General features: G+C 33.7%; 1 protein-coding gene and 1 long non-coding RNA gene across 4 annotated transcripts in view; one reads left to right on the top strand and one right to left on the bottom strand.

Annotated features, from left to right (window-relative positions):
- Window positions 1-26147, top strand: part of LOC141484612 (uncharacterized) — a 431842-nt gene that overhangs the window by 190445 nt on the left and 215250 nt on the right. The gene's annotated exons all lie outside the window — the stretch shown is intronic.
- The window catches only part of Dll (homeotic protein distal-less), a 164120-nt gene that overhangs the window by 116162 nt on the left and 21811 nt on the right, over window positions 1-26147 (bottom strand). For 2 of the 3 annotated variants that reach the window (XM_023164725.2, XM_023164726.2), the window contains exons 1-2: window positions 13908-14670; window positions 2216-2397 (exon numbers count right to left, since the gene is read on the bottom strand). In XM_023164725.2, the coding sequence (XP_023020493.2) occupies window positions 2216-2397; window positions 13908-13983 (258 nt within the window). In that variant the 5' untranslated portion in view covers window positions 13984-14670. Of the gene's footprint in view, window positions 1-2215; window positions 2398-13907; window positions 14671-26147 lie in introns of those variants that run through there. The other variant, XM_074179615.1, reaches the window with a different exon arrangement.

The raw sequence follows: 26147 nt of genomic DNA, 5'->3' as shown, positions 1-26147 counted from the left end.
GATGGAGAAACAAGTTACCAGTATTTTGAAATTCCAGACATCATTAGCAATAGATTATAATTGATTCGTTTTGAAATTGAACCAATAAGTCTTTGAAGAGTGCATGTATCTTTACTTAAACCCAAAGGCATTCGGGTAAATTGAAATTTACAGCAACATTTTTGAGAAATGAAGAAACAGTATGCTTTTTGAGAAACAAACTCCCTAGAATACACAAGAAAACAATGAACATTCGAGATACTTGGTAAGCACACGAGAACAATAAAACATTGTTAACATTACATAAAGAACAACAAAGAAGGTGACAGCTAAATATCTCTTTACAGCTAAATGAAGAATGGATATTTCGGATGGGAATCGTCAAGTAATCAATAAACAAATATTTCAGACAATGCAAGCGCTTAAACCTTATTCAAGTATGGAATAGGACTTTCCAAACTCATATTCGTGTAGTAAATATGTACCTACAGGTAAAATAATTCATAGGGTCAAATTCCATATTCGCTTTCAGATTCATACAAAATTTATGTCTTTCTACTGAGAGAATCTTTGGAACAATAATAAATGAAAACCGTGGGAGTCACATAATCTCAAATCTTCGTGTAATTATTGGTCATGGGTGTTTTATAAGAAGTCAATACCATAAACGTAGTGTCTTGAAGATAACAACGTCGTAGGGGTGAGTCTAAGGAATAAGTATACTCGAATGTACAGGAATTTGTAGTTCAAAAATGGAGAATGACTCCATATCTTCGAAAATATATCAAGTTTCTGGTTGTGTAGGTTGAGGTGTGCAATACTGAGGTAATTCTCCCGATTTATACAAATGAACAGATGCTTAGTCATTTGCAAGCCTAGTGTTTATGCCACGGAATATTTATAATCTACAACTCTCAATTAGCAAAATTTAATGAATACGGAAAAAGCTATAAACCGAAAAATTTCAAAACTCTACCTTTTGTTATCACTTGAATAGCTATCACCTAAATTTGGGTCGTAAAACATTAATTATTTTCTACTTTTTTCGACTAGATAACAAATTTCACTTGTAAACGATATCACATTCAATGTTTTAGCATATTTTCTTTATCGGAATCGTTAGATCATTTTCAGTCGGTATTGAAATAACAAATATATTACCGTAGAATATACACCCACAGTTCCATACATATTTACAAGGAGAATGGACTTTTTAAACCAAAAAGTTAATCCTCATTTGCACAGATAATAAATATGATGGGACCATGTTCAATTATTGCATTTTTATTTGGCTTTTCGAAAAAACTTGAGAGAAACATTCTCCAAGATTTATACCATATAATATATTTGTACCGTGTTCATTTTCAATTAATAATTATTACACAAACTGATAATTGAAACAGATCAACACTCTTCTAGTACCAAAATTATAGCACTTCATTGAAAGTTTAGTCTTGTTTTATTACTCACATAAATCTCAAATATCCAATTTAACGTTTGAATTATTTTGATCACTTGTTTTACCATAATTTCCATATTAATTATCTAGTCCATGTAATGAATACTGATTTCAATCACCATGTATTGAATATGGGAATGGGGTATTTTTTATGGAATTTTGATTGATTTTATCCTAACTCTTGTTTTTTTCCTAATGTGATGGAAGAACACTAATTAAAAACTTATTTTGTCTACGTTTCAAAATGAATATAGGTTATATGTCGAACCTAACCTTCATAAGGTGTTGGAAAACTCGTATTGAAATTATTTACTATTCACCAATTTTCCTTTGTTACTTTTGTTACTCCTAATCATAATGTATCAATGGTATGTTCATTTTCCTCAGCTACCTCACCTCTATAGTTCATTTTTCTATTGCTAGATTAACGAAAATTCAATAGTTTCTTTGCATTTCAGAGCGATACTCAACAAAAAAAACTCGAAAGGAGTGATGATGGAAAAAGTCAGTCTCTGGTCAATAAATAATTAAGTCGGATACGAAATTAATACCTTGTTCCCCTTAATTTTCACGTGATTGATTTCTTGTTTATGACTCTAGCATGAATTACCCGTAATAACAAACAAAATCAACAAGTGGAGAAGCGGACAAGAGACGTTCTTCAACAAGATCCACCCCGATATGGATTTTATCTGTTCCCTTCGCAGAATAAAAGTCAATTATGGAAATTCATCGTGTTCTCCGTGCACAAATTAATATACTTAATTAAAAACTGACCTGAGTCTGCGTCAGGCCCAAACTGGCCGCTAGTTCAGCCCTTTCTGGCAGTGCCAGGTACTGCGTCCTCTGAAATCGCCGATTTAGTTGCTGCAACTGGAGACTGGAGTATATGGTCCGCGGTTTTCGCATTTTCTTGCCTTTGCCCCCTCCCGATGGTCGTTCGAGGGACAAACACTTATCTGAAAAAAGAAAACGGATCAAATCATATTGAAATAGCTTAGAGTAAAGATATATCTGCATAGACATACATTGACATACGGATACTAAAATCTTTGACTAGAATAGAGGCTGGTATGGTATGGGTAATCTTAGATCATTAGCTTGACGAAGGGCATCCTTATTGGAGTATCCGGATAAACATCAGTTTATGTTTGTTATTCAACCATACTGTTTCTAAAATCAAAATTCCAAAGACTGTCTAAATTTTATGTAGTTCATACAAGGATTCACAGAAGTCCCAACTTATGAAATTGCACATGAATATTATACGTCTTTTCTGTATAACGAAAACAGGCTGTCATTGAGTTTTGCAACATTCTCCCTAGAAAGGAACTCCACACTTCAAACGGAAATCAATGAGTGAGAAATAAGCCAATTTTGCGGCAGAAAAACCAAGTTCCTTAAAACTAGTTTTGTTTTCAATAATCTCGTCTTCTTGTCAATCTTGTCGCTCTTTGTCGTTAATGGTATGCTGTCAAACACCAGCGGAAGTTCGTTTTGGAAACATTAAAATATATCAGTTTGGAGTCGCACCAGTTTTTTTATTTTTTTCATATTTGAGCTCATAATCTCGTGGAGATTACATAGGGTTTTATTACGCCATAATATCGTGGAATCATCGGGGAATAAGGTGAGTTTTCCTTCTGTATCGAAAGATGTTGAATCGTTTATGTATAACAAGAAAAGTATCGGTCCCAGTGTTGAACTTTGTGGTACACCTCTTTTCATTTCACCTTCTGATGGGGATAACGAGGTTTTTACAATCTGACTTCTTCCTGTGAGATATTTCACGAACCATTTGTGAGTAATTCCACAGATGCCATAGAGATAGAATTTTTTCAGCAGTATTCCGTGATCTACGCAGTGAAAAGCTTTAGCAAAGTCGCAGAACACTGCTGCTGGTGTCTCATTTTTATTATTATTTCCATAAACATTGTATAACAAAGAAAAGGTAGCTTCGTGGGTGTTCTTTTTTTATTGAAAGCCGAACTGGCCATTGTTTATTATATATTGTTATTATTTAAAAAAAAATTGTTGATCTTATTTTAACCACTTTCTTTACTAGCTTACCGTTCAAATTCAAACAAAAAATTTAACATTTGACCATCATATTTTTTCATATCGTGACAATGTTATGATTTTGGCGAGGAGTTATTTTTTTTTCCAATTCAAATGAAACGATAGTTTATATCGAAAGAGAGAAATCGGCAGCACTCGAAAACATGTATATTCTGGACCTGAAAATTGTAGCAAATGAATTCCATCATAACCAGTCACCACATAACTGTTCTCTTCGGTAATTGTTATGTAGGTATAGTTTCTAACAAACAGGTAGATCGGAACAGCGCTTTCTTATCTTTTCACACGTGTAACGGTGTAAAATACACTCGACGTTTACTTTTAAAAGCCTAAATAATGACTTTTATATGTTTAATTCTACCTTGTAGAAGATATCGACCCCCAATACCTTAACCTTGTCGGTTGGTATCTAGAAAAACTTGTAGTTTGGAAGGTACACGACTAAGCACTCAATTTCAGAAACAGAAGGACGTCGAAAAAAATTTCGCGACGATATCTTTCCTCGAATACATTCTTTCAAGGAAATTTCTGGAAAATTACTGGTATGAGTATCATTTGCAATGATTTGTCCTGCAAATTTTATTCAAATGTCCTGTACATTTCCTTCGAGTATTTTTCTGCCTTTTCTATGTTTTTCCCACCGACGTAAGGCTTTAGAAATTTACATTTTACTGGAAACACAAAACAACAAAGACTGTTTGACGTAAATTGAGAAACAAAACATTAGTCATTGTTAATAATTCAACCTAGAAATTGAAACCCAACCCAAATAAAAATTTGTATTATGAGCAATATCACAATATCTTAAAGTTGAAAATTGTCACAATTTCAGAAAGCAATATTGTAGATAAGTATTGAATAAGTCTTGAATGGGGAATTTTATAAAAGTGTTCAAATTTGTTTCTCAATCGTTGTTTTAATAAAAAATTCTGAAAAATGTCTAAACAAAAACTAAAAAAAGCATTCTGTGAACAGTAATCTCTCCATGAAATACTGTTTCTCCCACGAATTTTCACAGTCATTTCTTAAAAATATTTCTCAAAAAATAGTATGCAGCAAGTGTTTCATTAATCACAACAGCTATTAATTGCAAAGGTGACGAAACATATTTTCAATTACTTCATCTACTTGACCCGTGACACCAGAGCCTCGTATACATGCAAATCGATAAACACAACGAAAAGTCGCTCATGCCGTCGCAATGACCGATTAGTTTAATGAAATTTAATTACACAAATTGCCCATAATCTACGGATCATTACATCACATAGTTTGGGCAATTGTCACAAGATATCCATCGCAAAACACCTTTCCTAATGATGGCCTCCATTATATTCCAGTGCGGAAGATATTATCGGTTTTCATCAAAAGAATATCGGTACTTATGCTCAGTCACCAGAAATTTAATTTGGGAAAATAGGCGATAGATATCGATATTGATGGATATTGGTTTGAGTGGATATTTGTGGTAATAAATTGACAATGGGTTAGTCTTCCATACAATAGAATAGAATTTATCAGCCAGGTAAAGAGGGCCATAAACAATTCTGATTCTTTTGATTCCTTGAGTAAATTAGTTGATACTGATGCTATACCGAAGATATATTTAATAAAAACGTGTGCATCTCGGAGCGCCGGACAGAAGTGATAGCTGAACTAGTTACAAGTTATCAGATACATGTGGAGTTCCCCAAGGCTCGGTTCTGGGGCCTCTTTCATTCATAATCTATATAAATGATCTATTTTCCTTCATGTCACCTCATAATTTTTTTGCTTTCGCCGATGATACTACTCTTACGACATACGGAAAAGTCAAGGGTAATTTGGTGCGCGATATAAATATAAATCAAATTCAAAGGAACGTCGACATGTAATTCGAAAAAAATTATCTAATGTTAAACGAAAATAAAAACTCAACACATCATTTTTACATCAAACACCTCTTGGGTTGAAGGACACAGTGTCAAACTCTTAGGCATACATCTAGATTATAATTTGAACTGGTTAGAACACATTGAACAAACTGTCGAAATACACATTTCTTCTTCGGAAATTGAAAGATGTAATCTCTCAACACGTGCTATTATCAGCTTAAACGCTTTGTCGATTCTCACATCTCATATGGAACAATTCTCTAGGGAAATAGTACTAACCCAAATAGGCTATTTATGTTACATAAAAAGGCCGTAAGGGTTTATCTGGAGCTGGTTTCTTAGACTCCTGTAGACCTCATTTCCTTTCGATGAAAATAATGACAGTACCTTATATTCATCTGTATCAGCTTTTGATAGATATTCATAAAAATGAATCAACATTAAACAGAAATTGTGATTTACACGATTTTAAGACCAGAGGATGTGATTTGTTGAGGGCCAGTAGATTCAGACTGATAAAGTCAAGCAGCAACTCTATCGATGTCAACTCATAGAATATTCTACCTCCCCATGTCAAAAAGTTAAATCAATACTTGTTCAAAAAGTATCTGAAATATCTATTGATTTCAAATTGTGTTTATTCTACTGACGAGTAGAAAGAAAGTAGAAAGTGTATTTCTATGGCTTCTTAATACACTCTTGTTGTATAATGATTCGATGTTGCTAGTCTTTCGGCATTTTCGAAAATGATCTTGTGCTTCCCGTCGGACAATGCGACTGCAGGCTTCTCGATTTGTCACAATCGGCAACTCCGCTTGTGCTTGACTAGACAGGTACCAATGTACCTCTGCTGTCTTCTCCTGATCTCAGGTTCTCACCAAGCGGTTTACTGTCCCATAAGAAGTTTTCACTTCAAAAATGTTTAGCCTACTGGGGAAGCTAACAAAATGTTTGGGAAAGAAAGTTTTTGGCTTTCTACTTCTTCATCTCTGTACGAAAAATGAGGGAAACTTCTGTAGTAAGGAAGAAAGCGATCAATTTCAAAATAAACTCTATACAAAAATGTGTAGATCCCAAAAATTGATCTCTCCTAAAAATATACTCCATTCAAAAGGCTCAGGATGTGGAGTGTACTCCAGATCACTAAGCCTAAAGATTAAGTGGGAAATGGGAAAAAATACTAGCGTGGTGCAGAACAGAACTGGCTGGTATCTCAATCGCCACAAAAGAAATAACCAAGAATGGCCGGATGTCTTCAACAATTGCTGAACTAGCCAAACGTCACACCCATGCGCAATCCCTAAAGAGATGGAAAAATCAACGCTTAACAGTAGGATTTCTGACTGGCCACCGTCAACTAAGGAAACACCTCCACAATATGAGGCTAGTGGACACACCTCTATGCAGGATGTGTGAAAAGGAAGATGAAACTGTCAGGGATGTCCTATGCGAGTGTCCAGAGTTATCGTCAATAAGACAGTGTGTGTTCGGCGAGTCTTGGCCTACGCCTGCCAATATAAAGGAGATGTCTCGTAGTGACCTGTCCACCTTCCTGGAAAGTACAGGATGGAGGATGACCTAGGAGGACAACTCCTTGGGAGGATGTACAATGGGTCACATGTGGCCTAAGTGCTGAGGGCCAACATATCCCATCTCCAGACAGTTACTTGTGGTGTTTCACAAGGATCGGTTCTAGGCCCAATTCTCTTCTTGTTAAATATCAACGACCTAGCGCGCATTAATATAACTGCAGAAATAACCCAATTCGCTCATGACACTACATTATTTAGGTATTGCAAGGATATTATAAAAATAAACGACTGGTGTGATGCTAATCCCTTGACATTCAATATCTCAAAAACTAGCATCATCACCCTCAAGTGCTCCACACTGGATATTTACCTGGGAACTCAATTAATAGAAAACAAAAAGTCAGCAAAATTTCTGGGATTACAAATTGATGAAAATTTGGATTTTGAAGGTGACATAAATAATTTATTTAAAAAAATTTCATCAGGATGCTTTGCAGTCAGAGTATCAGCAAATGAATTGGGCACTAATAGGGCAAAAAATGTGTATTTTCCTCGCATTGATTCCCATCTGAGATAAGGTATCTGTTTTTAGGGAACGTGTTGCCAATACATGTTTGATAGTGTGTTTGTACTACAAAAAAGAGGAGTTAGAAATATGTGTAGAGTTGGATTCAGGGATTCCTGTCGAAGTTTACTCAGAAGGCATGAAATCTTGACCTTGCCTTCCATACTTATATTGGAAATGGTATGTCTGATGCAAAGAAATGTAGAACGGAAATTTACATTTATGTGTTGCATGAGAATATTCATTATTATTATCATTTATTTCAATATGTATATGCCAAATAGTACAACTTGGCGAATCTAGCTGGGCCTCTAAGTATTGTATGTGTCAGGCCCGAGATTTTTCAGCCCAGGTAGTACATTCATAAATAGTAATTTCGAAACAGACCGCTAAGTATGAATAAACAACATAATTCATTCAAAATGATACAAATGACGAAAAAATCAAAATAAGAATCTCGGAATTCATGTCTAAGTGTTTCAAAACTACAGTTTCATTGGCTAAGTTTTTATTTCTTGTGACGCCTGTATCATTTATATTGCAAAAATACATTTGTACGTAATTACCTCTAGTTATGTCAATGAAAAGTAAATTACAAACATTATTACGTTGAGGAATGGATACGCTGGAGCAATAAATTCGAGATAAAGAGAGAAATAACCTCAAATAAATAAATTATCGGATTGTATTCGATGCCAATACATTTCTCTTAGAATATTTCTGGCACACACAAGAGATATATCAACTGTCCAGACATGTAAATCTCCACCGTGCCTAATACGGCTTTCAAGCATTTCTCAACTCAATTCAATCCTTCCACAAGACAACATACGGTCAGATTCAGTCAATTTGTTGCTTTTAAGAAGCATCGCATAATAATTTGTTAGCATCCAGTGGCATATAACGCATTAAATGGTATTTTATTTATGGCTCTGTTAGAATTTCTGTTTTATTTCTTTCAGGTTAGGTGAGATGGGAAATTCGACACGAATAACATAACCTCAAATTGAATAAACGGTGTTTGATTAATCAACCCTAATTGCTTGATTGGAAAATTGGATTTTAATAACGAAGTCGTAATGGTGAGTCTACGAAACTTTCATGTTTTACTAGAAATTGACGTTGGAGAAAAAATAATTATTGGTCACGGTGGAAAGTTTTCGAAAATAGATATTTATGATATGAGTGTTGAAAGTTTTATTTAAAGTCACATTTAATGTTTTTTCTGGTGTTTAATGTCTTGCATAACGAAGAACAATAGCGAGGAATTATGTATTTTTGACGATATTGAAGAGGCTGTAAAAAGAGCTTCAATTGGATTATTACCGAAAAAATTGGCTCAGCAGTAGGAAATCGCATAATCTAATTTTCTTAGCCGGTGTAGGCTTAAAAACGTCAAAGAAAATTTCAGCGAAACAATCTTCTTAGCCTTTCTAGAAGAGAAATCAAAAATATGAAACTTGTCTACTTTGTGGAGCAATTTTTCAATGATATAGTCAAGTGCGCTCGTTAAATATGATGTGAATACAAGCGAATGTTTTAAAGTAATAGCATTTTTGAAGCGGAAAAATGAAAGTTATAGGCCCAAAAAATAAAAAACTCTTAAGTTTGAACAAGTCCAGAGGTTTATGAATGAGGCGTCAGATTAAAAATATTTTCCAAATAAAAAAACGAAAATAAGTCGTTCATTTTGCATTGTTGGAGAAAACATCGACTATTTTAATAAATACGTTGCATTACGCCTTTCTATTATCAATCATTAACCTTTTTTTCAAGACTCAAATTATGAATACAGTGGCAACCCAGCTGGTATGAACACGTTTGGAAAAATGCCCTCTACTATTGCTGAGTTTCTGAACCTCCCGGAACCAAAGCAATATACAGCATATTCTTTCAGAAGGTCTTCTGCTTCTTTGCTAGCAGAATCAGGAGCAAATATAACGGATATTAAGAAACACGGAGGATGGAAGTCTGCAACAGTAGCTGAGGGATACATCGATAAATGTATTTCTTATGAAAATGCTATTACTGAAAGAATAATCCCAACAGATAGCTCCAGCGTTACAACATCGTCCTCTTCTCTTGAGGAATTAAAATGTTAATGCCCATGAAATTGTCAACTCAGCTAGATCAAATATATCAAAAGGCTCTCCAACATTGCGAGGTATTAATATCATCAGTTGTTCTAATTGTACTTTTCATATTAATATTAATAAATAATAATAATAATAATGCAATTAATGTATATAATACATCTGTAACAGAATTTAATTGTGTCTATATCTATTGTTCATAATAAAACTTCCTTGAAAATTGAATAATTATGTTTTGTTCATTGCTATTTGATCTAAATTGGTAAATATCATCTTTTATTGGTAAATATCATCTTTTAATTCTCTTGACAACCATTAAAAATGTCACTTTCAATGACAGTTGTACAAAAAGGCGATTTTTGCATACGAATTCCACTGAAGTAGAATGTTCTCAATCATTGAATAGTGAATTCAAAGCGGACCTGTCAAAGAATGTAGGTAAATAAATTACATTGTAAAGTACATTAACATTTCAAAAGTAGGAAATATTGTTTGGGGGATCGAAGTATTTGGCAGTAGTGGTTCTTCTCTGGTAGTGGTTTGATGCAAATGAATATTAATGATATAAATTTCTTTGTTGTGAATGTTGAGTTTAGTGAGTTCTATCTAGATACTGTTGTTTTTAAATATTATGTTTTTTGGGTTTTATATTGGATCAAATTTGCTGATGTGTTCAAATTGATTGTGCAAAACATTCTACATGTTTTGTTAATTTAGAGACCGTCGATTATATTAAAAAAACATCGGCAAGCTACATCGAAAAAATCTGTTCACATAATATGACAACTCGAGTATGATTTCCTAACTCATTAAAATCTTTTCTTATTTTTGCAACGACATGATTTTTTTCGTACATGAATTCTTTGAACAGGATGTCACTCAGTTAAAATAAAATATAAGTTTATTTGAAATATGTATTGAAACATACATCAGAAATGAATAATGAACTGAGAAACATCACGAGTGTTTTACGTTACATCATAAATCTAAGGATTCTTGTATGGAAATTGATAGTAAAATGAAAACAAATTTTTCTAATTTGAAAAAAAACGATTAATAACATATACGAGTAGTAATTAATCACTCCTGTAGAGAGAAGAATGTTTTAGGTTCTCAAGTACACAGTTTTTTTTTAATTGTAATGAGGTATAATCTATATGCCCATATCTTTTTGTGAATTTACTGTATAAGTGAACAAGTACGAATAATTTTAAACCTGAATCATCTCTACTGCTAACGGTTCTGACTTCAAAATATCTTTTACGGTTGTTGTTGGATGTTCACTTGTGATAATGATTTTTGGTAATTCATCACATCACATCACAAAATCAGTCTACGTTAGTTTCTTAAATTTGTTCAACACATGAAGAAAATCGTTATCAAATACCATCTTGACAATATATTTCTTATAATATTATCCAGATTATTACTGAAGAGTCCTAAAGTAAGTGTCTTACGGCGAAACATCGATGTTTGCCAGTGAGGATGACAGTGTTCCATGTAAGAGAAATGTTTACTTTTCAATTAGTATATTGTGTAGAAATCCTGTGAATGATATCTGATTTAATTCCGTAACGAATGTTAGGAATACAAACTGAGTAGAAGAAAGTGTTTTTTGTATGATTCATTGTTCATATGAAAGTATTTGTTTCGAAAGATTTTTTCTTTTGTGTAGTTCGATATTTATATGAAGGTAGCTGTTTCAGGAGGGATTTTTCTTCCAGTTTGTGTCTGAAAGTTCGCCTATTGAATTTCCCATTCTTAACTTGATTATCGAGTAATTTTTGTCGGGTTGATGTTGAATCATCTTTGTCCGCTCTACATTATCGGAAAACTATGCTTTTGTGATTTCAATTTGTAGTGCAAATGTGGAAAGTTATGTCTTTTATTTTTTCGAAATATTTCAATATGTAAAATCAAAGGGTCATTTTTTTCCAATAATAGATTCATAGTATTTCGTCAAAATCTATTTACAAACATGAAAACTTGTGACTCTACGTAGATTCTAAATCCATAAGTACCAATGAAAAAAAAACAGTATTGAAAAACATGAGAATAAACAAAGAAGCATTGAAAAAACTCGTTAACTACGTAAAATAGATCAGAATAATTCAAAACAGACTTTGGAATTATCTCTCAGTATTCGCCCGATATGAGATATCTGAACAAAAAGGAAAGAAGTTGAAAAGATCCTTGTAAAAAACGATAATTCGTAGAAAATTTCCAGCCATTGCCAGATGTCATTGTATATAACATTTTAATAGCATTTCTTTACGTTAGTTTGAAATTTTCAAAATCATTAAAAGCTAATTTCTCATGTTTAGTTTCTCTAAGAGTTCTGAAAAAATATTTTATGTTTTGATGAAGTAATATTTGAATATTTATGCTATTATTCAAATAATTCATACACCCTGATGTTAGTTGATGAAAATATCAAAGATACTTTATTCAACTTGATTGAGAATAAACAAATAATAAAAAATTGATATTCATGGACAGAGTATAAAATATTTCTTCTGATATTTGTGTTGAAGTTGAAGTGAAATTCTTTGAATTCATACAATATTGAATGTTTAGCATTGCGAATGCATTAAAAACCGATATTGAGAAGCATGCTGAGAATTTTCAAGAAATTCCTGAAGTTTGTAGTGATCTGCTTGTTTTAAAATTAATTTACAAATGCCAATGTCAAAGCATTGATTATTTGTGCTAATTCAGTCGTTTTGATCTTGACTATGAAATTTTGAAAGGTATTCGAAAGTGAATTGAGATTTGGTGAAATTTCAAAAAATTCAACGTATTCAAACCACATTTTGAAAAACAATGATACACTTTTTTTTTATTTTCATATGATATTGAATTTGAAGTTGGGCAATACTTCTTTAATATTCGAGAATTTGCTTTATACATTTATGTTATAGTGTAATTTTTTTGAATGACTTTAGTAAAAAACGGTCATTCGCTTTTTTGTAATATATAGATATAACATGCCAAAAAACAATCGTTGTGCGAAGAAAGGCCTACAAAAGTATAGAAATGTTATTTTTCCTTTCCGATTTCCATAGGTAGGAGTCTATTGTTGTATAGATTCGACACCAAATGATCATCTTCAAAAGGAAGAATGAAGAGGAAAAACTGAGTTTATTATATGGATAGTCATGATCAAATATTCATTTTTTTGTGAAAACCTCTCGACATTCCCATATATTCAGGAAAAACACGTCAAGCTGGTGGAAATTTTTCTGAAATACGTTTTTCGACTGCGATGTTCTTTTTTACTTTTCGTAAGTAACAACTTTGATTTTTAGAAAGTGAGAAAGTGCGAGATCTAGGTTATCAAAACATATTACTCGTTCAATCAAAATATCATTTTTTTGATCACATATAATCCCAAAGTTCCGCGTTTCAGTTTTTTTTGTTCAAACTCAAATTCATCATCTACCTATTCTTTTTGTCAGTTCTACAAATCACTATTCACTGAAACCTTTGAAAATTACACTGATTCCGAAAAAACACATTAAAAACATTAATAATTATCATTATTACAAAAAAAATGTGTCATTCACTTTCAAAACCTACTTCGAATTGGAAAGAGTATATTTTCAAGAGAGAGTATTTTTGCGAAAGAAAGGTTTTGGCTTTCCACTTGTCCATCTTTGTACATAAAAATGTGGGAATCTTGGAAAGAAAGGGAGCAGGCAATTGATTTCAACGATGAACTCTTTACAAAGATGTATAGATCATACAAAGAAGTAAATTTCAGTAACTACTTATTTATAAAATTATCTATTGAAATGATAGTATTAAGTAGTTCCTTAAGAAAAAACGACTCAGCAATAGTTTCAAAATTACACTTCTTTCCACTTTCGCTCGATTTGGTCCTTTCACAATATATGCTTAGATAATTTATTTCCTTTCCAGCTCAATGATTGATTTGAATTTTTGAATGCTGACACTTTTCAGCCTTATTTTTTCTCTATATGCAAAATTCAGGTTTAGGTAAGTCTACATTTTTTCTCAATTTTGATTACCAATAAATCAACATCAGGTACTACAACTCTGTAAGATCTGCCAGAATTTTTTAACCCTATCCGTTAAACAAACTCCCTGTGGAAAATCAGGTTATTCATTACATTCAACATAGAATATATATCCAGTTCCCATTCCACGTTTTACTTATATGCACCTTCACGATGCAGAAGTAGTAATAGTAATAAGTTTCATGACTACACATTGGAATGATCTCTTTTGGAATGATAATGTTTTCTATACATTCGATACAAAACCGGGTCGAGAACGTAACCATGCGGCACTCCAAAAACTCACCATCATCTTTCGGAGAAGGCGGACAATTCGAAGCGTAAGATCCTAAATGATAGCCGGTGTACGAATTGTGCTGCATAGGAGGAAAGGGGTAGGACCCCAAGGCGCTCCTGGGGCTAGGAAACCCAGTGTCATGCCCTCCCGTCGGCCCCGAATGGGCATTTCCCGCCGGCGAGTTGAAGTGATGCTGATAGGACCTCAAGGGTCCGTACCCGTGTTGTTGCAGTTCGATAAAAGCACTTTTCGACACGGGGGTGGAATTGTTCGACTCGTGGGGCGTCGGGGGCCCGATGTGGCCTTCCCCGACATTGATGGTGTCCCCGGTGGGTCTTCGTTGGGGCCCCCGAATGGGGAACCTAGGTCTGTGAAGTTCAACGTCGTGAAGGGTTTGTTATCCACTTTGCCGAAGTTTGGAGTCGTCTTGAAAAAAGTATCGTGTCCAAAACAGCACTAGAGTTCACTAAAACCACTAAAATCCGATCAGTCCACTATCACTAGCCCGAAACGCAGGTGTGAATTCGATAAACGGTGTGGGAGAAACAGTTTGAACAGTTAATAACGTTAATCAAAAGTAAGCGAAAGCAATTTAACGTATTCAACAACGATAATAGGTGTAATCCACACTATAATTGAGTAAAAACTATTTGAAGATCGAGCCCCGAACCAAATTACACGAAATTGAGCGCATATGTCGTTTTTTTACGTAGGTAAATTGACCGTTTGTAAACCAACCATCTACTACCTACGGACGTAGGCACTATAATGAAGAATAATCATATAATAGTACGCTTTGGACTGTGGTTTAGCCTCTCAACCGATAGGTTTCGCTACCGTTCAGCGAACCGCTAACTTTGCCACGCCTCTCGCGCTCCGCATTGGCCGAGCGGCATCGACCGGTCTATCTGGAACACGTTTTTATCCCGACTAGGCGGAGCCTGGATGCGATCTGTAGGCAGGGCACGCCTACGTAGACTTGCAGGCGCTTCATTTTTAGGTTAGGTTCATGTGGAGTTACTGGAAGTGTTGCGCTGCACTTTTGTTCAAGGAATTTACTTATATGGATATTGTGATCTAAAGTGACTTTTGAGGATGTTCTATTGGTGATTGGGATCGCAGGGGGAGGCTGTGGTTTGCGAATTTGGGGTTTTATTCGAAATGTAACCGTCAATTTGACAATTGGATTTAAATTGTCGCCGTAGCGACTCATTAAAATTTACTAATAATAACAATTCACAAGCCAATTTGATAAAAACGAATGACTATATCACAAGTCTACTTGCAATTTTACCAAAGTAGAGGAGAGTGATCGGAAATAACACTAATTTGAAAAGTAGTATAGTTTTCTAAAGCATTTGAAAGGTGAGTAAGAATAATGAATTGATTTACTGGTGAATGAATCATGAATACCCAACTACGATTATCCATTAGTTTTTAATTTGTTTTTGTCGAGTTTAATGTTATTCACCTACTGAAGCAGTTATACTCACTATATATCAGGCTGAGTTATGTGTGGTATAATATTGATGTATCATTTTCATTCCCATAAATCAGAAATGTTGCAAAAATCTGAACTGCTAAACCTTCTTCGGGTTCATCCAACAAAGTTCAATATGGAATATATTAACTATGATGTTCGTAAGGTACATTTGTCTGAATCCTCTTGAAATAAGTATATATTCATCTTTCATGTGTACTTCATGGAGTTTTATATTCCAGTGAAATTATGAACTTCTTTCCTAATCGTTATTGCAGTTTTAAAAAGCAGTACTTATCAGACAATTTGATCTGAAGGAATATGCTAAGAACAAAAATATGAACTTCAACTTTCACCTTCTACCTGATGTATTTCATAATGATTCTATTTTCAATCCTGTTTAGCGGCCCTGAATTATCACAACTACTCAGTCAGTGAGGGATAGTATCTACCCTGTATACATACCCGGATTCTGTATTTAGCACTAGAATTTCTAATTCTCATTTCCATTAATAATTATGAGCATTAAGTTGAAAAAATATCTATAAAAACCTGTACCGTGACTTAATGTTCCTCATATTTGAATTCCCAACGGAATATCAAGAGTCATAAATAATTTTTGTTTATTATGTTGTCTATATATTGAAAAAATCAGTTTGAAAGCAAAGGTTATCGGGAAATTATTGCACGTAATTAGGAGATTTTACGAATGCCTTTTGGTTTACCAAATTCGCCTCTATCGGATCAAAGAATTGAAGGTATAACTTGTTTTAATTTCAATCGATAATCCAGCATAACAGAAACATTTCGAAATCGAATGTCCTAGGATTTCTCTCTTTATAATCAACAGAACATTTCTAAAGACAAATCGGAGCTAGATTTTAGTAGATATCACCAGAAAATTATGACTTATTGGGTGTAATTACTGAATTTTACGAATGCCTTTTGGTTTACCAAATTCGCCTCTATCTTATCAAAGAATCAAAGGGGAAACTTACTTTAATTTCAAGCAATAATCCAACATAATAGATACATTTCGAGATCGAATGTCTTAGAATTTCTCTCTTTACAGAACATTCCTAAATACAAATGGGAGCTAGATTTTAGTAGATATCAGAAAATTATGACTTATTGCACGTTATTGGGAAATTTTACGAATGCCTTTTGGTTTACCAAATTCGCCTCTATCGTATCGAAGAATTAAAAGGGGGAACTTGTTTTAATTTCAATCAATGATCCAAAATAACAGAAACATTTCAAATCGAATGTCTTAAAATTTCTATCTTGAAATCAACAATGGGAGCTAGATTGTAGTATATATTATCAGAAAATTATTTTGGTAGCCATCTTCACAAACGATGAGTATTGGTTGTTGGATGTCAAACAAGTGATTTTTGTTTGGTTAAAAGAAGTACAGTTTGATTGAAAAATGGAGAGCTCTTAAGTTGCTGATGTTTTCGAAGATTTCAAAAGAAATAATGAACAACAAAGTACACTATGGGACATCTTCATCAGAATGGAAATTGTCTGCTTGCTGTTTGAAGCCAGATGCAAACTTTTCGTTTTGTATATATAGATCCGCTCCATTAGAAACAATAATTAAACTTTGATTTGCTGACTTCAAACGTGGTCGTAGAGACACCGATGATGCAGAACACAGTGGACGTCCAAATGAAGCAGTAATACCGGAAAACATAAAAAATCCACTGAATAATTTTGAATTATCAAAAAGTGAAATTGCGTGAGTTAGCTAATATTGTGAAGATATCAAAAGAACGTGTTGGCTTTATATTGCATGAGCATCTGACAATGAGAAATGTCTGTTCAAAGTGGGTGTCGCGCAAGTTCACTGTTCACTGACCGAAAACAAGAGAGTCTTGATTATTCTGAGCAGTGTTTGGCGATGTTTAAACACAACAAACCGAAATTTTTGCATAGATATGTGACAGTGGATGAAACATGGATCCATCACTTCACTCCGAGATCAAAACGATCGTCATCTGAGTGGAGAGCAACTGGTGAACCTCGTCCAACTCGCCCGAAAGCACAACAAACTTTGATAAAACGAGTCAACTTTGAACAAAAAAAAACACGCGACTTTTCAACCCAGGTGTTATAAAAAACTCCTTCAAAGCATTTCATCAATTACCGCTTTAGACGAAAATGATGCACCATGTACATTCATTTATTCCAACGGTCAAGCCAATTTATATCTACACGGATTTTATATTCAGTAATTTCTACTCATTTGTCATTTCTATTAGAAATCATCGTTTACCGAAAGGAAAAAAATTTAATGAAACCCGTATTTCGTGTCACAGTGTTTCTTACATTCGAAGTCGTTAGCTGTCTCGTAGATCATAAAATAGTTTTATTTATGATTTCTCTTTGAGCAATCCGAACATGAACTTGCGAAGTAACTCCAAAGTTGGAACAGTCCAATCGAGGAAACTACTGTTGTAGTAAAGCGCGTGTTGTAAATGAAGTTTTCATTGTGAAGTTTGGAATTATCATGAATAGAAGATTTTAGGTTATAATGTGTTCTCATACTGGAGTATTGAATGTTCGAAAAAAAAATCTATTTTTTCAAAGAGAACTTCCGCTTTTAGCTAGATTCTTCTTTTGGAATTTAGATTGAGTCTACAATATAAAACATAAACCCAAACTATGACCTATACCCAGCCTTATCTGGTGAATCTGAACATTCTAAAGAAACCATCAAGCTCTCAGGTGTTACTTTGGATAGTAAGCTAACATGGGAAGCACACGTAAACACTACGCACTACATGCTATATAATTAAAAAATCTGCTAGATACTGTATCAGCAGACATCCTGGAAATATTATATTTTGGGATGGTTCCGTCTACTCTGGAATATGGCGTGATCTTTTGGGGATCATCTTGTCACTTCGGAAGAGCATTCGTATTCAAAAAAAGGATAATAAGAACAATATTTTATGCTCATCCAACTAAAACATGTAAACCTTTATTCAAGAATTCCCAAATACTACCCCTTCCACGTTTGTATATTCTTCAGCTGATCATGTACAATAGAAGGAACCGAAGTGAACTACTGAGGAATGAGAACACTCATATGTAAAGGGTATATCTATAGAGGTATAGAACTTCAAGTTAGCAACACTTCCTTAACTGACGGCCATTTTGTCAACTGTCAAATGAATTATGTTTACTTTGGTTTGGCATTTCAACATAAATAGACTGTTATATAAAAGCTGCATTTCAAAAACATATCCAAAACACAGACTATTCAAATGAGTTTTGGACATTATTTTTGGCATAACTTCTGACCACCGCTTGGTATATACCTATCCATACAATTCAATTTTTTGCTGAAAAATATTTTGAAATAGCCCTATGCATTAACATCTAAAATTTTCATTCGAAAGATTTTTTGATAGTGTCCCCTTCTCAAACTTCTAATGGGAGCTCGATGTGACACACTCTGTATAGTGATATGAAGTTTCATGAGCTCCCTCTGTTCGACACGACCATAAGGAAAACCAATTCCAGGGAGTTTTTCGATATGTTCCCTTCCGAAACGAATTTTAACATTTTCAGTGATAACGACCAACAGCTGATAAGCCAGGACAATGGTTGACAAATGATGTGTCGGAAAATGTTATACTTTCCGGCAATTATCACCGGATAGCTTTATCGCAGGGGTTATCATTCAAAAATTAAAATTCACGTAAAAAATCGCGCAATTAGGAAGTTATGATCAGCTCATTTGTTTTATCGAATTTTTGGTATTTTGAGCAATTAAAGTATCATTTGCTAATTTTATGCAAATTGCTAATGGTTTGCAAGAAGCAACATGTTTTACAAAATCGTTGAAAATTGATTTCGAAGGCTTGGATTGTTACATCATTCTTTTACAGAGGGAACATTTTAAACTGAAAATTCTGACTGATAGTTAACAATTTTTGTTCATAAATTCTGCGTTGTGCACAGGTGATTACAGATTTTCAAAGTGTTTTCTAAAAAAAAGTATATAGGACTGAAATCTGAACAACTCACTGGTTAGAGTTGCGAATGTCTTGCTGAAGATATACTTACATGAAATTTACTGTCTATTGTAAGGAAGAACAGTATACTGTGGAATGAAAAGATCACTCAAGAAGTTGTAACAAGGAATATATCGAGTGAAACCCAAAAAAAAAGTTTTAATTTCTTTCTCAAGGATAGAACATTTCCTTGGCGTATGCCTAAGTGACGTATCATCAGCGAAAGAATGGTGGCTGATACCTGTAGCATATGCTGCATTTATGTAAATGATAAAAAGCAAAGGACCAAGGACCGATCCCTGTGAAACTCCATGTTTCACTGTCCTGAGCTTGGATGTAGTATTTTTCATTTTGACCAGTTGTTGCCTATTTGTTAAAAACGATGACATCAATTTGAGTGGTGTTCCCCATAATAAGATAACTTTTCTAACAGTAGGTCGTGTGAGACACAGTCAAACGCCTTGGACAAATCGCACATAGAAAGGATGGAATGTTGCATTTTTTCAAGGCCATCGACAATGTCCTCCACGACTTCACTAGTGCCCTTATTGTAGATTTGTTTTACGGAAACCAAATTGAATGTTGGCGAGGAACTGTGTTTTTTAAATGGCAACCTATATTTTTTATCGCTTTTTTCGGTTCCTACATAGAAAATTAAAGACACTTTATGAATATCTTCACTTCGAAAATGTTGACGGTTTTCGAGATATCTAGCATGACAGGTTTTTTTTCCAATATTCGTCACAATATTGAAATTATAAAGTTGTGCCAAGTCCAATTGTATTTACGTTACATCTGAAGTCGACCTGTGATATACAGGGTATGAAAACCGCTTGCCACATATTGTAAATAAAAATTTGCAGAATTTCCTTATTTTAAATAGAACACCCTCTATATTATTGATTCATAAGGAGCCCAACGAAACCTCTACAAATTTCATTAAGTATTTCCCTATGCCTAGGTTCAATAGTTTTCTCTTAAAAAAGCATTTTTTTGCGAAAAATGGTCGTTCTTCCTATTTCTACGCCATAAACTCGATGAAAGACTTTTTTCAAAGCGAAATCCATTTGACGACTGATAAGAATGTACGAAAGATATCTTGTTTCAATTTTGTACATTATAGCGTGTCCAAACAAATATTTTTTTACGAAATAAATGTATATACCTATCACATTTTGCTAAATGGAAAATTATTTTTTTCATTGGATGCAGAATTTTTCCCATAAATCGTGCATTATCAAACCAAACACGATTAAATGATATTCATGAATTCAGGGCTGAAGTTCTAGATATTTAACTAAAAAAGGTTGATGATGAAACTTTTGTAAAATATGTTCGAAATGTCTTCCATTTTCTTGAATGCAGAGCTAAAGTCTATGTTTGAAAGACTGTTCTATCCTGCGCAAGACAGCTGGTGTAATGCTGCCAAAAGCATTCGTTATTCTAAGTCACATATTTTCGGAAGAAGCTGGCGGCTCGGTGGCTCGAGGTAAACCATATTTTTTTATGTATTCCCATAGGAAAAATCCAGTTCTGTTAAATCTGGTGATCTAGCGGGCCACCGTACAGGCCCATTCCGTCCTATACATTTATTGGGAAATACTTCATTTAGATGATCTCTCACTTCTGCCGAATAGTGAGCAGGTGCCCATACATTGTTCCATTCATATGTTCCTGAAAAAAGTATGGACCAATTACATATTCTCCAATGATGCCTCCCCAGACATTTATCGACCACCTATATTGATAGTCCACCTGTCTCAATAAGTGGGGATTTTCTGTCGAATAATAATGGTAATTATGTCGATTCACAAATTCATTTTTATGGAATGTCGATTCATCCGACCATAAAATGTTATTGAAAAAATGTTCGTTTTGACGAATTTTTCCCATGGCCCAATTGCAAAATCTCACTCTTTTTCTCAAAATCGGCATACAGTAGTATGAGATGGATGAAAGCGATGTTTCTTCAAAACTCGTTGCACTGATCTCTCACTTATATCCACATTTCACCAATTTGTCGTTGACTCCTACTAGGATCTTCTTCAACAGCAAGAAGAACTTGCAATTCATTATCTTCATTAGTAGCTGGCTTGATGCGCTCATGTTTAGAATAATTGATACATCCGGTTTCAACAAATCGTTTAATTTTATTTTACTCGCTGAGGTTGTTTTAGACCAAAAAAAATATGGCACAAATTTCGAGATTATTGAAACTATTGTAATTATTCAAGAACTTACATTTTGCGGTGTAATTCAAAACTTGTTTATCTAGCAACAGATAATTTTAGGCATGGGGCGATATTTTAAGGAAAGGCTTCTACAAAAACTATGCATCAAATGAAGAAATTGCACAGTGTTCTATTTAGAGAATAAATGTGTTATAAACATAATATATATCTCTATCACAGTCGTCACATATGGATTTCACAGTAAAAAAATCATTGATATTATGGCGATACAATAGAGAGTTGTCATTTTTAGAAAAAAAAATTAGAAAAACTATAGGACACGCTATCATGTACAAAATTGAAACGAAATATCTTTCGTACATTCTTCAGTCGTCAAATGGATTTCGCTTTGAAAAAAGTCTAGTTTAATGGCGTAGAAATAGGAAGAACTACCATTTTTCGAAAAAAATGCTTTTTTTAGAAAAACTAGTGAACCTAGCCATAAGGAATACTTGATGAAATTTGTAGAGGTTTCGTTGGCGCTCATTATGAATCAATAATATACAGGGTGTTCCATTCAAAATAAGGAAGATTCTGCAAATTTTTATTTACAATATGTGGCAAGCGGTTTTTCATACCCTGTATATCACAGGTCGACGTCAGATATATCGTTTGAGAGAGTTACCAATGTAGAATATTTGACAAAAAAAAAATTCAATTGGACTTGGCACAACTTTATAATTTCAAATATTCTGAGTGACGAATATTGGAAAAAAAACCTGTCATGCTAGATATATCGAAAACCGTCAATATTTTCGAAGTAAAGATATGCATAAAGTGTGTTTTACTTTCTATGTAGAAACCGAGAAAACGATAGAAAATATAGGTTGCCATTTGAAAAAACATAGTTGGGATCCGCCCAGAAAAAATTGAACACCATGTGTGACCGCCAATATTTTTATTTTGTCGAGCTCGAGTAATAAGGTAATATTATAGAAATTTAGATTCCTATCTGTTTCCTAAATAGAGATATGGAACGCCGTATAGAAAAAAATAACGAGTTCGTGGACTATAGCACATGGTTTTGTCAGATCCACGTTTGTCTTGCCTCTTGCCAAGAAACAAAAACATCCACAATGAAAACAAAAGTCGTTTCAGTTACAGTTTGAGCGTTTGGCGAATTTTTACGATCTGAAGCCGCATAAACATCTGCAATTAGCTTGTGCAAATCGTAAAACGGTGCGGAGCAGATACCTATGAAGCATCGGTAAAATGACGTTAAAGACAAAGTGGATGACGAAGTGGGAGTAGCAAGTTCGAAATCGGTCTGCGGAAATTAGAGACGAACAAATGCATACAAACGTGGACAGGTAATGCCGAGGGCGCCATAGGCGTAGGCACAGGTTATCGGGGGGGGAAAAAATGATTTGTTTCTGTATATATCCATCAGAGTAGACTGGGATGAGTTTTCTAACTGCATACGTATATTATTTATGACTATGATATATATATATATATATAATATATATATATATATATATATATATAATATTATATAAAATAAATATATATATATATATATATATATATATATATATATATATATATATATATATATATTTGAGCTGCATGAAGGATTGCTCCGCAATAACTTTCAAATATTCTTATTGAGCAAATTTGGAATGAATAGTATATTTCATAAAGACTTAAACGAATTCAATAATATACCACAATTTGTAGAAGAATCTAATTCAATAAACCAATTTGAGGCATCATTAAAGAAGTATATTAGTGATAGCTCCATAAGATATTTGTTTTTTTTTTGTTGGTGTTTCTTCAATGTAATCTAAGCTTTTTTTTTCGAAAAGTTTCAAAAGTTTAACTTCGGCACTTGTTTGTGCTTTAAATTTAACTTAAAATGATGCGGCCAACTTTTTTTTTGAAAAAAATTGAAAAAGTGCATTTCTAGATCGAATTTAACAAAACGTTACTTGAAAAAGTTATGTCTACGGCAATTTTATATCCATATGCTAAATTTTATGCAACTACGATAAAGTTAACGTTTTGCTTATTTTTGACAGATATCCCCTTTATTTTAAAAAACAAGTTCGGTTAATTGTCATCAATTCATGTATACATAACAAACTCATCATGGAGTTTAACTTTTCTGATAAATTTTTACTCATACGGACATTTTTAGAGAGAAATTAAAAAGGTGCTATAAAAATTTCAACATGACTGGTGCAAAGTTTCAATCACTGTACAACAAAAAAATATTATATATGTTTTGATGAGCAGAAAAAGAAATGATAGCAATAATAACATCCAAAACCACACAATAATTGTAATGAAAATTGAAATGAAGTAATTTTATATGCACAAAAAAATTAATAGCGCAATAAATGTTTGGATTGGAGTCCTTCCATTCCGAGACAAATATTGGGCCAATATAATGGCCTGCAAGATCACCAGATCTTACTATTTTGGACTATTTTCTATGGGGGACATTGAAAAATAGGATTTACGCTGGCAGAGAAATGGAAAATGTGGAAGACTCGAGATTGAGAATTTTGAATGATTTCGCAACAATGCAGCAAATAATTCAATTCCAACATCCAATTCCAACATCAATTTTTTGTGTATATAAATTACTTCATTTCAATTTTCATTACAATTACCTATAGTGTTCGTTTCGGATGTTATCATTTTTTTTCTGCTTATCAAAACACATATATTATATTTTTGATGTAGATATGTTTCAGATAATCATTAAATTTTTTCCTATTCGAAGTTCATTGTAGAAAATGCTGAGAGCAATAAAAAAAATAACAGGTACCTAGAAATGAAAAAAAACTCTCGAAAAACTCTACGGTACATAGGGAAAGGTGAAAGTTTGTATTGTGTTTTTATTCAGCCAATTTCCAGGTCCGTAATTCAAAAGGAAATAATTCACACAATTATAATCAAATATGACCCAAACACCCCGAAATATAAAAATTAATTTGATTTCTCAGTATGAAATGAACGTCGAAGATACAAAAAATACAGGTCCGTATTAAAAAATTCAAAGATGGGGGTGGCCCAAGTCAGATGACACCCTGTATACAAAATTCACGGACATATTCTGATAGCCTACTTCAAGTACCGATAGCAAAATGTTGACAGATTTTTGATATGTCTGCGAATAAAGAAGATATAGGCAAAAAGTAATTTGGGATTTTTTTGTTTTTCCTGTATATCTCCAGAACCAAAAGATCTATATTCGATTTTGTAACATCATTGGATAGGTCTCTTAAATACTCAACTTTGCCACAATTTAACCGATACTCTATCTCTTATCGTTTACGAGATCCCCATGTACAGAAACGAAATTGAATAGCCCTGTGTATAAATTTTTCAAATTAATTTCCATATGGAAGAAAAACGAGTTTCTACGCTTAGGAAAATTCATGAAGCTATCAGGGTAATTGACTAACTACAGTAACTTTTCGGGGTGAACTTTAGCCACATATTACAGTTGGTTGGATCCTTTATTGCTTTGGATTTATTCATTTTTCAGATTATAAAAGGGTAAAAACTCAAAATACACCAGGAAACAGCGACTGTACAAGAATGTGTCTTTCACAGAAATGTAATGTTCAACTATATATACAGGGTGTCCCTGGACTTCCTCTTTTCCTCTCGGGAATGTATAGATGGGGTCAAAATATCACCAGTACTTCATATAACTTTTTTTCCTAAAATCCTTCGTTACCAAGTAACGGGCCCTCGAAGTTACAAAATGAAAAATGTTTTTCTTTGATAACTTTTCAAGTGAATATTCAAAATCATCCAAATTTTGGTAATTGACTAAACAAATGAATTCCTTCGATGAGCTTTCATGCAGAAGTCAGTTGTTTTGCTACAAAGTCAGGAACGGACTACCCCCGATGGTCCACACCCCAAAACTTTGAAATGACAGATATTTTTCAATATTTTTCAACAAATTAAGGTTACTTGGACAATTTTATGAATAAAAGTACTCGTGTGGAAAGTCGATCGGAGCAACGAGTCTTGATAAAAATGTAGTTTCACTCGACGACATCAAACCCGCTCGTCCACCATTATTTGAAATGAATAATTATCAAAGCAGAAATAATAATGATAACGTTAATTCAACAACATTTATCCTGAGATGTCTACCATTATTCGAAAATATTAGTTTTTAAGGAAAATGGAAATGATAGGTAAAATGTTCATAACGAATTTTTATAATGCAAACACGTTTAACTAACGAAACTCAAGAGCCTCAAGAGCAAACAGAAATGAAAAATCCGCTACAGAAACTGCTCGATATGACCACCTTCTCTCTCTATACATTTTCTTAGTCTGCGAAGACACCCTCTCTGTACTTGAAATAGCATTCCAGGGTCGTTTCTTATGGCTTCACAATGTAATATTATTCTATTCAACAATGCATCTCTTGTGTGAATAGGTGTAGCGTAAACAAGGCTTTTAGATGCCCCCACAGAAAGAAATCCAATGGATTTAAATCCGGAGACCGCGATGGCCATGAATATGGCCCACCTCTACC

The sequence above is a fragment of the Leptinotarsa decemlineata genome, unplaced genomic scaffold (assembly GCF_025532065.1).
Source record: "Leptinotarsa decemlineata unplaced genomic scaffold, Ldec_3_MD MMD2_tig00026282_RagTag_RagTag, whole genome shotgun sequence".
Lineage (NCBI taxonomy): Eukaryota > Metazoa > Arthropoda > Insecta > Coleoptera > Chrysomelidae > Leptinotarsa > Leptinotarsa decemlineata.
This window is presented reverse-complemented; position numbering and strand designations above follow the sequence as displayed.